General features: G+C 37.9%; 1 protein-coding gene and 1 long non-coding RNA gene across 4 annotated transcripts in view; one reads left to right on the top strand and one right to left on the bottom strand.

Moving 5' to 3' along the window:
• LOC116433267 (paired box protein Pax-6) overlaps positions 1–12,800 on the top strand; it is a 161,278-nt gene extending 148,478 nt beyond the window's left edge. The window contains exons 7-10 of one of the 2 annotated variants that reach the window (XM_076367638.1): positions 4,778–5,037; positions 6,500–6,774; positions 10,079–10,386; positions 12,661–12,800. In XM_076367638.1, coding sequence (XP_076223753.1) covers positions 4,778–5,037; positions 6,500–6,774; positions 10,079–10,386; positions 12,661–12,755 — 938 coding nt within the window. In that variant the 3' untranslated portion in view covers positions 12,756–12,800. Of the gene's footprint in view, positions 1–4,777; positions 5,038–6,472; positions 6,775–10,078; positions 10,387–12,660 lie in introns of both variants that reach the window. The other variant, XM_076367633.1, reaches the window with a different exon arrangement.
• LOC116433261 (uncharacterized) lies at positions 10,330–13,395 on the bottom strand. 2 transcript variants are annotated; one of them, XR_012998562.1, is made up of 5 exons: positions 13,253–13,395; positions 13,075–13,167; positions 12,625–13,011; positions 11,600–11,809; positions 10,330–10,601 (listed from the first exon to the last, which is right to left on the bottom strand). It is a non-coding gene; the product is annotated as an uncharacterized LOC116433261 (long non-coding RNA). The 2 variants fall into 2 exon arrangements; XR_012998561.1 differs by lacking the exon at positions 10,330–10,601 and adding an exon at positions 10,701–11,450.
• Positions 13,396–16,203: the final 2,808 nt, after the last annotated feature.

Raw genomic sequence — 16,203 nt, 5'->3', positions numbered from 1 at the left:
AAATGACGTACGACTACATTATCGCCATTTTTTTTAATAAAAAAAAATTAAAAATGACATAGGGCCACGTAACCTTCATTCTCCTCAAGAAAATAAACAATGACGTAAGACACATCACCATCTCATCAGAGGAATCCAAGATGACGTAGAGCTGCGTCACCGGTCCCGAATGTGTTAATGAAAATGGGAAACAGAGGTCCGCCATCACGGTTGAACTGACTTAGACTGGGGTTGGCGGATAATACGCTGGGCGACGATCTTGGTTGAGTCGGAAGGCGAAGGGCAAACGCTCGAGAAGCTGGGCGGCAGAACTGTGTTCCCCCTCCACTGACATTATATTCCCTCGCCTCTAACATCTGCCTCTTTCCTTCTCTGTCTTCAACCCTTCTGAATACTAATGCATAATTATTCAAAGTGTCCCGGATAATGAAACGTTATTTTCCTTCGACGATTATTATACACAGAGTGATGGGAGAACTTGTATTTCAGAGATTTAGGCAGAACGTTGATTCCAAAATTTTCAGTTTATCGTGGGTGGAGTTGTAAATAAAAGTAGAAGGTACAGTAGGATTCAAAAGTTTTTAGATTGTGATAGTAATAATGATAAATTATGCTATTTGAGATTGTTAGGTTATTATACACAGTAGTTTTTATTTTGTAATGGATGGAGTTGTAAATAAAAGTAAAAGGTACAGTGGGGTTCAAAAGTCCTTAGAGTGTGATAATAATAATAATAATATATGATGTTTGAAATTGTTAGATTATTATATACAGAGCAATTTTCAGTTTATCATGCGTGGAGTTGTAAATAAAAATGTAAGCTACAGTGACGTTCAAAAGTTCTTAGATTGTGATAATAATAATGATAATAGTAATAATTTAGGTTATTTGAGATTGTTAATTTATTAAATACAGTAGTTTTTAGTTTATTATGGGTATAGTTGTAAATAAAAATAGAAGGTACAGTGGCTTTCGAAAATTAATTATTTAATTTAAAAATTAAAATCTAATTCAGTAGCACAGTAAATATTTCAAGTTATGAAATATTCATCTTTACATCAAAATATTACATATTCAACCAAATTGTCAATTACTAATCAGTTACTGGTGCCTTTCTCTTAATTCACAAGTAAATAACACAAAACCAGAAACAAGAATAAAACACCTTATATATTATTAATCCCTTTTCCTTAATTCACATGTAAATAATAATTAAAAAAAACAATAACAAAAATATTATACTTTAATTATTATTAATCCCTTTCCCTTACTTCACAAGTAAATAACAATATCATAAAAACAGAAACAAGAATATAACACCTTAATTATTATTAATCCCTTTTCCTTAATTCACATGTGAATAACAATATCACAAAACAGAAACGAAAATATTATACTTAATTATTCTTAACCTCTTTCCCTTAATTCACATGTGAATAACAATATCACAAAACAGAAACAAGAATACAAAAATCATAAAGTAACACGGAGACAAGAGGAAACAGGGAATTAGGGGAACAAGATAAAGGAGGTAGCTGGAAATAACGAAGACAGGGACAAAGAAAGAAACTGGGGGAAAGGAAGTTCCACATTGTTCCCGATTCTACATCCTGTACTGGAAACTTGCTGCAGAAGCCTTCCGATTCCGCGAGAAGTTTAGTGCCGCGAGCGTGGCACTCCGCCAGTTTCCAGAATAAACCTTAACCGCATCCATGAAAGGGAGTTACGGATTATCTCTCGAGTTCTCATCACTTCCTCGACGGTACCATTATGAGAACCAGTTTCAACCTTCGCTTCCTCGCGCGGACTTCGATACGTTACGACTACAACTATTTTATATATTATAATTTGTATTGAAAAATTTTTAAATTTTAAAATGTTTGAATTATTCTTATCCTTTCTGATGGTTGCTTGGATAAATTTAAAAATATTGAGAAACGTTTGAATTATTCTTATTCTTCACGATGGTTACTCGGATAAATTTTAAAATTTTGGAAAACGTTTGAATTGTTCTTATTCTTCACGATGGTTGCTTGGAAAATTTAAAAATTTTTTAAAATGTTTGAATTATTCTTATACTTCGTGATGGTTGCTTGGATAAATTTTAAAATTTTGAAAAACGTTTGAGTTGTTCTTAACCTCCGCGATGGTTGCTTGGATAAATTTTAAAATTCTGAAAAACGTTTCAATTATTATTATCCCTTGTGATGGTTACTCGGATAAATTTTTAAATTTAAAAATATAAATATTTCAGTATGCTTTATCGTCATGGTCTGTTTGCTTGATGGTTATAGGTCAGATTTTGGAGATTATAAACAATGACCTCAACAACCTAAATCTCCTAACCTCCAAAATCTAACCTAACCTCATCAAATACACAAACCCTCAGATAGATTTACATGGCTTTGGGTAGATTGATCTGGGATAGACTCACATGGTTTTGTGTAGATTGCTTTGGGATAGATTTAGATGGTTTTGGATAGATTGCTTTAGGATAAATTTATGTGGTTTTAGATAGATTGTTTTGGAATAGACTGACATGGTTTTGGATAGATTGTTTTAACATAGATTTACATAGCTTTGAATAAATTTACATGTTTCTGAATAAATTCTTTTAGGATAGATTCACATGGCATTTCATAGATTGTCTCAGCTTTAATAAACACAGTCCTCAATAGATTCTTTCCTAATATGTTCACATGTTTTTAGACCGTTTCATCCTAACCCAACCTCATCAACCAACAACCCACACCCACCATCCACCAAATAGAAACCGTAAACCCGCGAACAATAACGCACAAAATTAAACAGGACAGCATCAAAAAAAAAAAGATAGCGTCAGGGGCGGCGAGTATCAGCGCGGAGGAAAGGGGATGGGACTCGCTCGGATGACAGAAGCGTATCGTGCCGGGGAGAGCAACGACTGCCGTTGGGACACCCGGCGTCTTATCGTGCCTCCCCCCTCGCCCCTTCCCCCGGCTATTCCGGCAGCGTCGCCATCCTCCCCGCCGAGCCAAAACCCAGTGACGCCCGGACTCGCTCACCCAGAAACCAACGATAAGGTTCACCCAGCAACGCCTGCACGACCACCTCTCCGCTCGGCCACGCACACATACATATACACATACACAAGAGCGAGTCCGCGGCGCTGTACACGCACGCGGGTATTTATATAAGAAAACTGACGTACGCCGGCGACGACCCTCGAGAAAAAGGACGATAGGGTCGGTAAAAAGCGGGACGGGCTCGACCAGTCGACGATACCGATTCCGCGCTAACTGGCAGGCGAAACAGAATTGGAGAGGAACTGCGGTGGTGGATGGGAAGGGTGGTTGCGTTTTGTTGTTGGGTTGTTGTTGGGTTTTGTGGACTTTTTTGGGATAGATTTAGATGGTTTTTCAAAGATTTATGTGGTTTTTCATAGATTTATGTGGTTTTGGATAGATTGATTTGGGATAGATTCACATTATTTTGGATAGGTTGATTTGGGATCGATTTATGTGGTTTTGGATAGATTCACATGGTTTTGGATAGGTTGATTTGAGATAGATTTATGTGGATTTAGATAGATTCATATGGTTTTGGGATAGATTTATGTGGTTTTAAATAGATTCATATGATTTTGGGATAGATTTATGTGGTTTTGGGTAGATTGCTTTAGGATAGATTGATGTGGTTTTTGATAAATTGTTTTGGGATAGATTCATTTGGTTTTGGATAGAATGTCTGGATAGATTGTGAGATTGTGTGGATAGATTTAGATGGTTTTGAGAGATTTACGTGGTTTTGGGTAAGTTGTTGTGGGGTAGAGTTACGTGGTTTTAGATAGATTCAAATGGTTTTGGATAGATTGATTTAGGATAGATTTTTGTGGTTTTGGGTAAATTGCTGTGAGATCGATTTATGTGGCTTTGAATAGATTGGTCTTTGATAGATTGATGTGGTTTTGGGTAGAGTGTTTTAGAATAGATTTCTGTAGATTGCTTTGGGATAAATTTAGATTGTTTTGGCATAGATTTATGTGATTTTGGGATAGATTTATGTGACTTTGGGTAGACTCTTTCAGGATAGATTTACACGGTTCTGAATAGATAGTTTCAAGATGAACTCACATGATTTTGGATAGGTTTGGGCGGTTTTATATATCTTTGTGCAGATTTGTGTGATTTTTAGGTACTTTTGGGGAGTTTTGTATGATTTTGAAGTTAAATATAGCTAGTTTTACATAGATCTACATGGTTTTAGGTAGTTCCACAAAGTTTTAGTAAATAAAAACATATAGTAACACCAGAAGCTAGGTAATACTATAATATATGTTCTATAATACCAAAACATTAATAATTATATCTAATACTATTTTCCTCTACAAACCCTCAAATTCTCATGGCAGTCAACGTGTCAACCAATGTCATTCCTCAACAGTTGACAAATCATCCACAATACAAACAAGAAGAACAGAATATTATTATATTAACCTAACCAATTTAAAAAAAAAACCATTGCTGGTAATTTTCAATAACCTCACTTTACATCACCAAACATAAAAAAATAAAATACCTCATTATCATATAATACAATTCAAACAAATAATCTAATACAATTTTCCATTATCACAATTAAAACTACACAGAAAAAAATTAATAAAGCCTCATAATCTGGCATTTAATTCTAATAACATATTTGAGTATCCTCGCTATACAGTGTCTCAAAAAAAAGCACCTTCGTCGTCCGATAAAAAAATTGTTGGAATATTTATGAATATCCATTTGTTTTGCAGTGGCTGAGCTCGAGGGCGGCGCACACTCGGATGAAACGAACAGCGGAGGTGACAACAGTAACGCCGGAAGCGTGTCGGGCGGCACAGATGACGATCAGGCGCGTCTCCGTTTGAAAAGGAAGCTTCAAAGAAACCGCACGAGCTTCAGCAACGAGCAGATCGATGCTCTGGAGAAGGAGTTCGAGAGGACGCATTATCCGGATGTGTTCGCCAGGGAACGACTGGCCGGGAAGATCGGCCTACCGGAAGCTCGAATACAGGTGACTATAATTTTGCTATTAGTTTCTTGAGAAGTCAAATGCGGTGTTCGATAGTATAGCGAGGCTCGCTTAAACTTGGGAAGTTCGAGGCTCGCTTAAATCTGACAAGTTCAAGGCTCGCTAAAATGTGACAAGTTCGAGGCTCGCTTAAATCTGAGAAGTTCGAGGCTCGCTTAAATTTGGCAAGTTCGAGGGTCGTTTAAATTTGACAGGATCGAGGCTCTGCAGTGAAATTTACGCGAGCAGAGGAAAAGGAGTAAGATAACTGTTTTTAGGAACTGACTTGAGAACAGCCTGACAAAGGCAGAATCGATATAGTGAGTGGAAGTGGGATAAACAGTAGGTTGTAACTGAGGGTTGAGACACGGGACTTTAAAGCGATGCGAAGTGAAGGAAATTTCAGTTGAAGTCATGTTAAGATTACATTCTTAAATGCAGTACCGATGTATTGCTAAGATTGTGCTCATTAAAATGAGTACAAACACGATAGGAATCGGAGTAGTTTCTCGGTTTCATGGAAACGAGCCTTTAGTTTCGTTAATTATGTTGAGTTGGTTAAAGTAGTCCGATTCCTATCGTGTTTGGACTCATTTTAATCAGCACAACCTCAACAATCCATTAACACTGCATTTGAGAAGGTAACGTTAAAATTGCTACAATAAAAATTTCCTTCGCTGTATGTTCAATCTTATCTTCTCAATCATAGTACCGATGAATTACTGACATTTTTCTGATTAAAATGAGTCCAAACACGACGGGAATCTGTTTAGTTTGATCCATTTCATAAAAACGAACCTTAATTTCCTTAATTACATTAAATCAGTAAAACTAGTCCGATTCCCGTCGTGTTTGGGCTCGTTTCAATCAGCAAAATCTCAGCAATCCACTAGCACTACATTCAAGAATCCATGTCTAAACTTCCTTCACCCGAACTTTCTTTCTCAGTTCCAACCTACTATCCCAATCTCCATATCAATTCCGCCTTCATCATACTATGCCGCGTCAGTACCAGAAAAAAATAGCTTCCACTTCCTTCTCGCTAAAATTCCATGCAGTCACCCGAAATTATAAAATTTAACCGAGCATCGCTACCATACACCCCTAAAACCGCCGCAGAGAATCCTATCCTTAGAAACAAATATCGTTCATTTTCTTCTCGCTATTAGAATCTCACTATTAAAATTTTAAAATTTAACCGAGCATCGCTGCCATACACCCCTAAGCAACACCGCAGAAAATCCTATCCCTAGAAACAAATAGCTTCCACTTCCTTCTCGCTAAAATCCCAAGCAGTCACCCGAAATTTTAAAATTTAACCGAGCATCGCTACCATACGCCCCTCAGCAACGTTCCCAGACCGTTGACCGCATCAGGCGGGACCTGTAGCCTAGCGATTGACCTGTATCTTCGTCTGTCTTCTCGTTCACTAACTCAGGTCTGGTTTTCGAATCGGCGGGCGAAGTGGCGGCGCGAAGAGAAGTTGCGCACGCAACGGAGGGACAACCCGCAACACCAACAGCAGCCGCAGCAACAGCAGCAGCAGCCCTCGCAGCAGCAGCAGCAGCACAGCGCCGGGGTCACCCTGGTCGGCACCGGTCATCCCACGCCGCCCCCGACCTCCGGTATATTGGGCGGCCAACCGCCCCCGCAGGCCCCGCCCTCTCCGCCCAGGATACATCATGGTTTCGCGCCCACCGCCGTTTATCCCGGAATACCCAGCATGCCTGATTCGTACAGGTGAGACTCACGATTAAATCATCAGCGAACACGGAAACTGACCCCTTAACACGCTACCACTGGCCGTCACGTAGCTCGGGCTGTCAGTGTGGATTAACCTTTATCAGAGCTATGTGTATACAACCCTTAACAACGAGGGGAGGACCATATGTTGATTTTAATGTGATTTCTACCCCTTTGAAAATTGTGTCTAAGTGCAATTAACGAGAAAAATAATAAGTGCAATTTGATGGAATTTAGGGGTTGGAGGAAGATCATTAAAAGAGTATGAATGACAAAGATCATTAAAAAAAAATGTAGGAAATTTAGAGACATGAAGTAAAGGGATTATTTGATTATTGTTATTATAATTTATTATTTAATTATTTGATTATTTATTCGAAGTCATCAGGAAAAATGAAATCAGTTTTCTTATATAAAGAGTGTTTGCAAATGAGAAATCATGGTTTGGTTTTAGTTTGATATTTATTATAATGCATATATATTGCATTTTCAATTATTTGTGACAAAATTAATTATGGAAGAAATTATGAAATTATTTGTGGCAAACCTTGATTGTAATGAAGTGAGTTGAATATGAAGGGTAGTTATTTGTTGGTTTCAGAGATATTTGTAATTAAAGTTTCGTACCTCTTTGTATAGCTTGATTTTTAAATTAGGTTTTTTAAATATAATTGGAGGAGTGACGTAAGTGGTTGGACTGTAATCTTGAGGTCCTAGGTTCAATTCCCGTATTCTCTAAGAATAATTTTTTTAATTAATTTACAAGAATTAAAATTGGTGTCCTTCCCTTGTAAGTTGTAGTTTTTAGCAAATATGCAACAAGTCGTCATTATTTAAAGAAAATAACCATTCAAAGCAAATGTGCAATACATTATCACTATTCTAACATTTTTATTAAAAATGACAATATTTTATGAAGGATAATTACAAGTGTATTAATCCCAAATGCTTATTTAAAAGCTTTCAATATATAATATTCTTTTAAACAATCTTCAGCATGAAGGAATCGTTTTTTATTGCAAATTTTACAAAAGTATACTGTTTTTCTTTTTCCAAGCAACGATTGCAACGTACTAGTATCTGATAAGACGTCACTGCTAATCTCATCAATAAAATATAAATTGCAAAATTGACTTCAAAAAACTTGCTGCCATTATCGCTATCCAAATTCATAAAAATTCATAAAATTGTTGTTATTCACTTTTTAGAAGGAAAATAAGAAAATGTGGTTGAAAATGAAACTATTATACCACTCCACATGTTAAACACTCTGTCGGTAATGATGTACCGACATACTGTTACCGACACATACCATAGACTACTAATTCCAACATAATCTATTACCTGAAAACGCTTCTTTTTAAATATTTTATTTAATTTACAAAAATTCGTTAAAATTGCTCTGTCGGTAATAATATACCGATATAATATTACCGACACATACCATAGACCACTAATTCCAACATAATCTATTACGTGAAAACGCTTCTTTTTAAATATTTTATTTAATTTACAAAAATTCATTAAAATTGCTCTGTCGGTAATAATATACCGACATACTGTTACCGACACATACCATAGACTACTAATTCCAACATAATCTATTACCTGAAAACGCTTCTTTTTAAATATTTTATTTAATTTACATAAATTCATTAAAATTGCTTTGTCGGTAATAATATACCGATATAATATTACCGACACATACCATAGACCACTAATTCCAACATAATCTATTACTTGAAAATACTTCTTTTTAATTATTTTAATTAATTTACAAAAATTCATTAAAATTGCTCTGTCGGTAATAATATACCGAGGTGGAATAAAACTGCAGCGACAAAATACAGTGGAGACTCCAGTATCCGAACTAATAGGAAGACAAACTTGGAATTTTCGGATAATAGAATAATTACTTTCTTCTGCACGAACGTTAATTTATTTAAATAGAAATTAACATTATCGACGGTTGCTTTCAACATTTAAGTTTTCTATATTTTGTCAACCAATAAATTGCATAAATTTTTTATTTCAGTTGTGTAGAATTATATTCTTGTTGTGGCTGAAAACATTCAAGACACTTTTTAAATTGTTCAAATACTTCGACTTGAGAAGGCATGTCTGGAAATACTGTTTCTTACTTTAGACTGAATTGATATGATTGCATTTCACTTTATACATTTTATTTATTATTCTACTTGTAGATTATTGGATTATTTTATTATTTTATTTTTACATTATTTTATTATTTAACTTTTACACTATTTCATTATTTGTTTATTTCATTATTTTATTTTGACATTATTTTATTATTTCGTTATTTTACTTTGACATTATTTTATTATTCTATTATTTTACTTTTACATTATTTTATTATTTCATTATTTTACTTTTATATTATTTTATTATTCTATTATTTCACTGTTACATTATTTCATTATTTTAGTATTTCACATTATACATTTTACCGTCCAAGCACAGAAAAGTATTTATTTTATCTACATAGATTGTGTCGCCTATGAAAACATCGTTACAGATAGTTATCAATAACAAAACATATGGATAATAAAAACACCTTATATTACGGTATTCGGTAATCGCGATTCGCATACGGAGTTTCAACTTTACCGACTGTTATCACATCAGAAGTAACTTACCAGTAGGGGTTAACAGATTCCGTGTTACCATTCATGGTACATAAGGAAACAGTTTTTTATGAGACATCAACAAAAATATACATAAATAATATGAAAATATATCAAAAGTCAGCAAAAGTCTGAATGTTATTTAATCAATTGTTAACAATTATTTGTGAGTTTCCGACAGGAGAATGCTTTAGTTAATATTGCAATTAATAACGATTATTTGTTTGTTTATTATTAATTATATAATTAACAACGTTTAATGTTTTTAATAACATTAATATTAGTGTGTGGTAGTATTAGACGTAGAGTGTAATGAAAAAAATTTTAATTGTAATTGGTTTAAACTTAGCTTCTTAATTATAGCACCGATGGAATGCTGAGATTCTGGCGGTTAAAACGAGTCCAAACACGACAGGAATCGGACTAGTTTCCTGTTTTCACGGAAAGCAGCCCTTAATCTCGAAAATTTCATGAAATTCCTAAAACTAGTCCGATTTATATCGTGTTTGAGCTCGTTTTAATCAGCGCGATCTCAGGAATTCAATTACACTATGTTTGGGAAGGTACGCTGGAAATTGTGCTAGTCCAAAGCTTAACCCCCCCCCCCCCCAAACATAACCTCAAAAACCACCTAACAATCTCCCCCATTGTTCCAGTCCAATGACGTCAATGCCGAGCTTCACCATGTCCGGCGGCAGCCAGCAGAACCAGCACACAAGCAGCATGTCGTCGCTGTCCACCGGAAGCGGAATGGGCCCTATGGGCATGACCGTGGGCATGACGGTGGGCCCAAGTCCCGGCGCCTGCCTGCAGCAGCGGGACAACGGCTACTCGTGCGGCGTGGCGCGGCCCGCCAGCTACGAGCCCCTACATCTTGGGTACGGCGCGAGGCCCACCTGCAGTCCCACGCAGCCCTACCACACGGCGGGCCTGAACCAGTACAATCAGAACACCAGCTCGACCGGTGAGTGTCTACCGCACTCACTGCACTCGCTGCTTGCACTTTAGCGGACGGACTACCACGGATAACACGCTATCGAGCCTGCTGGTAATGGATTATACTCGCTTCTGTGTTACGACGGTCTTTCTGCTAGTAGAGTCCCCTCCCCCTTTTCGTTGCGGCGAGATCTCCTGGCACTTTTACGGGGCCTTTCGCTTTGTCAGTTGAAATTCAGATTTCTGAAATTAAGATTTTTGAAATTAAGGTTTTTGAAATTAAGATTTCATTTTTTTTCAAACCTTTAATCATTTTTCAAAATCTTTGTAATCATTGTAATGGATGAAATCAGGAATGGGTCAATTTTGACCCGCCCGATAATTCTAGTGTTAAGATTTCAGTATCGATTTCTAAATCGAATTCTTTAATCATTTTTTAAAGAAGTGTCCGTGCCTTTGTAATTATTGTAACAGAAGAAATCTGGAATGGGTCAATTTTGACCCACCTAGTGATTTCAATTGGTTCATATTTCAGTTTAGGTATTACTAATTCAACTTCTTTAACGATTCTTCAAAGAAGTATCTGTGCTTTTTCAGTAATTGTAGCAAAAGAAATCAGGAATGGGTCAATTTTGACCCGCCTGATAATTCTAGTGTTAAGATTTCAATATCGATTTCTACATCGAATTCTTTAATCATATTTTAAAGAAGTGTCCGTGCCTTTGTAATTATTGTAATGGAAGAAATCGTGAATGGGTCAATTTTGACCCATCTAGTGATTTCAATTGGTTCATATTTCGGTTTGGTTATTACTAAATCAACTTCTTTAACGATTTCTCACAGAAGATATTGAAGAATAATTCCCATAATAATAATGAATAATAATTTTTCTCAGTTAACTCTAATATGAATTATTAAGTTAGACCTAACCCAGAGCTTATGAAACGCAATAAGAAGCAAGTAATTGATTATATGTAAGGTGGAGGTGTAGCTTCCGAACGTTCCAGATCTTCTTTAACTTTTCTTAACAATAAAAGCTTCAAGGACTTTTTGTTGTTCTGACGTAAAAAGGCCATATTGCACGAGAGGATCCTACAACAAAATCAACGTCTATTTTTTACATATTCTTTAGAAATAAACAATTAAGAATGTTCAGCAATACAAAGTTAACCAGTCTAGTGTGGAATTTAGTTTGAAAAATCTCTCTGGCTCGCAATAGAATGATAAAATCAAGTGTGTACCGTCGTTGCTGGGAAGTTGGCACTCGTGACGTCACAGGCACGAATACAGTCGCTGTACGATCTCCAATTTCTAGTTGGAAATGGCTCCTCGCGCTCTCTGTCGCTGGATCCAAGTGTGTACTAACGTCTCGACCAATCACGTACCAACGAAACGTCGTATAGAGGCGTGCGCTGTGGAATCCAACCAATCAGATGAAAGTGCCAGGTTCCCTGCAACGAACGGTGGTCGTCAAACACAGAACGAGTACACGCATATTTTAATGAAATGCACTCTTAGAGTTTTTATAGAGGAATTTAAAATGGTTAAGATCTGAAATTATTAAAACAACATGTTCACTCCTCAAACGCAGCTAACTGGTTAACACTAGAACTACCTACAAAAATTGCAACAAATTATTGTTTCTCCATTCATTGACACTAACCAAGTGAAATTATTTATCATCAATACCATTTTATTCATCAACTTAAAAATTAATTTTCTTGGTGACGTGACATAATGATCATGGATTATTATGAAACTTACAAAATGATAATTGTAGGGGGGGGGGTTTGATGACTGTCTACTTGTCAGTCAACATTTCCCCTACCAACCTCCACAAAACAACAAAACCAAAGCCATGTTGACTAAAATAATTCCAGTCATAAACAAATAAAAACCCTGAACCTCTACTAACCGAACCAGTCGTTCAACAAGCTTTCCATGCTTTTAACGTTGAAAACTCGATTCCCACTTCACCAACCACCACAAAACCAAAGTCATGTTGACTACAATAATTCTAATTTTAAACAAATAGAAAACCTCGAACCTCTACTAACCGAACCAGTCGTTTAACAAGCTTCCCCTACTTTTAACGTTGGAAACTCAATTCTCAGTCCAGTAACCACCACAAAACCAAAGTCATGTTGACTACAATAATTCGAATTTTAAACAAATAAACCCCGAACCTCTACTAACCGAACCAGTCATTCAACAAACCTCCCCTACTTTTAATATTAAAAACTCGATTCCCAGTCCAGCAACTAACCTAAAACCATCTGACGAACGACCTCTGGTGTTGCAGGTCTCATATCGCCCGGCGTGAGCGTGCCGATCGCGGTGCCAGGACAGCCGGCACCAGACATGGCGGCGCAGTACTGGTCGCCGCGGCTACAGTGACCGTGGTGGTCATCGGTGTCGACATCCTCTCCGTAGACCTCGAGCTTCTTTGACTTACGTTAGCTTCCAAAGCGTTGAACACAAGAGAACACTAGGAGAAGATCCTCGAAATCGATGAAAGGCAGTCCCCGCGGACATTCAGGACAGTCCGTGCCACCGATGCTCGCCGATTGCCTTCGAGCCGAACGGTGACACCGCGCGACCACAGGAGACCCAAGCGAAGACGACGCCGGCGAGGTTAGGGCGCCCAGGACAGCTAAATCGTTTCTTTCATCAGCGAAACGGCGTGTACGAGTGATACAGAGCGTTTAGAAATTACCTTCCTAGTTTTCCTTGTTTTCCTCGATCCCCGAGCCACTCAGCTTCAACGACGGAGACCGTAGAGGTTAGGTGACCACTAGACTCGTGCACGCTGGGAACGAAGAGTAGACTTCGTAGGCTGGTGTCATGACGGGAGGACCCGCGGCTACCTTAGTAGTGTAATGATCAGTACTTACCGCTTGATGACCTCCATTGCGTTTCTAGTTGCGATTGTAATTTACCCGGGCGTAGCTGTCCGGGACGGAGATAGTTCTCAGGATTCGATTCGGGACGCTAAGATGGCCGCGCGGTGGTCCATGACGACGCCGCGCGGACCGGGTGAGGTTATGTTGTGTTCTTAGCGGAATTTCTTTGATTCGGTGATAAGTAAGTAAACAGTATCGGCGCGTTTCTAATTTCGAGGTTAGGGAGGCTACCGACGCGGACGTCTAGTGATAAGACAGTTCTGTTGACGCGAAGTGGGAAGATTGTAGATTGGACGTATAGTGCTCGCTTAAATTTTACTGGTAAGGGTCGTTGGAGTAAAATTTACGCGAGCGGTACAAATATGGGAAGATGTTCAATTGATTTGAGCAGAATGTGAGGAAGGGAATCGATAGTGCGTGCGAAGGCAATTTCGAATGAAGTCATTTTGAGGTTATGTTCTTGAATGTGGTGCAGGTGAATTACTGAGATTGCGCTGGTTAAAACGAGTCCAAACACGATGGGAATCGCACTAGTTTCGCTGACTTAGTGTAATTAACGAAATTAAGGTTAGTTTTCATGAAATGGATGAAACTTGACCGATTTACGTCGTGTTTGGACTCATTTTAATCAGGAAAATGTCAGGAATCCATCGGTATTACATTTGAGAAGGTAAGATTAATCACGTAGTGAAGAAAATTTCAATCGCAAGGTTTTAACCTCATCTTATCAAATATAGTACCAATGAATTACTGAGATTGCGCTGATTAAAAAGAATCCAAACACGACAGGAATCGGACTACGTTTATTAAGTTAATTTAATTAACGAAATTAAAGGCTCGTTTCCATGAAATCGAAAAACTAATCCGATTCCTATCGTGTTTGGACTCATTTTAATCAGCACAATCTCAGCGATCCATTGGCACCACAATTGAGAAAGTACGGCTAAAATTACTGCAATTGAAATTTTCTTCGTTTGTTCATTATACTCATTTTCTCCTACTGAGATCACGTTACACCGAGCTCGAGTGAGTAGTGGGATGAAAGTCCGTTGTAAAATTTATCCGAGCAGGTTTCCGTAAAATTTAAGCGAGCGTGTTGTTTTCAACCAATCCGTTAAACGTAATTCCACGCATCGGAGTGTTCTCGTGGTAAAATAAGGGACAGCCGTACGAACACGATCGAAATGTTTATTTCGAATGTGCCCATTCTCTTCTGAACGTTACTGCGAGCTGTTGCTTTCATCCGTCGCCTTTCCTTTCGCGATCCTCGCTTATTGTGCTCCGTAACGCCAAGGAAAAAGCGACCCTCTCGTTTCACTTGTTTCAGCTAACGATATAAGGTTAAACGAAAATTCATATCCCGGATGGAAATCGGACGACAGCGGTCGACAGGCGTGAACGTCGATGGGATTCGTCGAAGGGAACGACACAGGAATTGTACAACTCTCGATTAGCGGAATAATTTGAGCGTGCGCGGCGAAAGCGATGGAACGGTACCAACGGGAACCGATTAGCAATGGCGTGCGTGCGTGCGTGCGTGGCAGAGTTTTTAACGGCAGTTCGTAGATGTAACCTCTAGGCCAATAAAAAGAACGTAAAATAGGTTTTAAGTCGGTATTATTTATATTCGTGTAAGGGGCGCAAGCGAGACAAGAGTAATTGAACGTTTATTGTGTGTACATCGTAATGATATCGACATTTATATATAGTTGATTCTAATCCCAAGTATCCGATAAAGCAAACTCGATTTCATCATTTATATCCGGTGCAAAACGATCGATCAGCAGAAAAACGCGACACCAGGTATGTTAACCGTACGATTATGCATTCGAAATAAATAGTGTGTGCATTTAAGTAAAATCTTGTTCCGTCACTTACCTCCGAATCGACCCCCGTCCTCTCCCAGGCGAGAAAGAAAATTATAAATGGAGAAATTAGTTGTAATTGTGTAAATGAAGAAAATTTCAATTGCAATCATTGTAATTGTAGCTTCTCAAATGTGGGACCAACGGATTGCTGAGATTCTGCAGATTAAAATGAGTCCAAACACGGCGGCAATCGGACTAGTTTTTCGATTTCATGGAAACGAGCCTTTAATTTCGAAAATTACATGCAATTCCTAAAACTAGTCCGATTTATATCGTGTTTGGGCTCGTTTTAATCAGCTCGATCTCAACAATCCATTAACACTGCATTTAAGAAGGTAAGGTTAAAATGACTGCAACTGAAATTTTCTTCACGACATGTTTAACTTGATCTTCTAAATTATAGTACCGATGGAATGTTGAGATTCTTCTAATTGAAATGAGTCCAAACACGACCTAAATCGAACTAGTTTTTTCGATTTCAGGCTGTACTTGAGTCAACGGAAGCAAATAGCTCCCTCCTGTTTTTTCTGCTCGATTAAATTTCACTGCTGGGACCTCAAGTTGTTAAATTTAAACGAGCATTACTGTATTACTACCTAGGTAACACTATAAAAATTTTCTTTCGAGCGAAAATTATAAATGGAGCAAATAGTTGTAATTGTGTCAATTGTTTATGCAAAATAGGTATAAAAAATCGCATTAGCTTCTGCGACTCGATTAGTGATATGTTGAAAATATAATATAATTTGGTAAATAACGCCCGTTGCATGGAACTTGTCACTTGTGACGTCATAGGGCGGAGACAGTCGCTGCGAGAGATCCAATTGCGAGTCCAGGACGGCGCTCCCCACTCTCCGTCGCGAGAGTCGATTGATGGTCGTCAGCGGCTCGGCCAATCAGGCGTGTGCCTGGGAATCTGCCCAGTTAGACAAAAGTGCCAAGTTCCATGCAACGGACGCTACTTTAACGTCAAATCATTTTCACGGTCCATTCATACCTTACGAACTAAACTACCTTAATCCTTCCAGTGCCAAAAGAAATTGTTATGTTCGAGAAATGCCAGATAATTTTAAA

The sequence above is a fragment of the Nomia melanderi genome, chromosome 1 (assembly GCF_051020985.1).
Source record: "Nomia melanderi isolate GNS246 chromosome 1, iyNomMela1, whole genome shotgun sequence".
In the NCBI taxonomy this organism is placed as follows: Eukaryota; Metazoa; Arthropoda; class Insecta; order Hymenoptera; family Halictidae; genus Nomia; species Nomia melanderi.
Note: the sequence above shows the minus strand (reverse complement) of the source record. Positions and strands in the feature narration are given on the sequence as shown.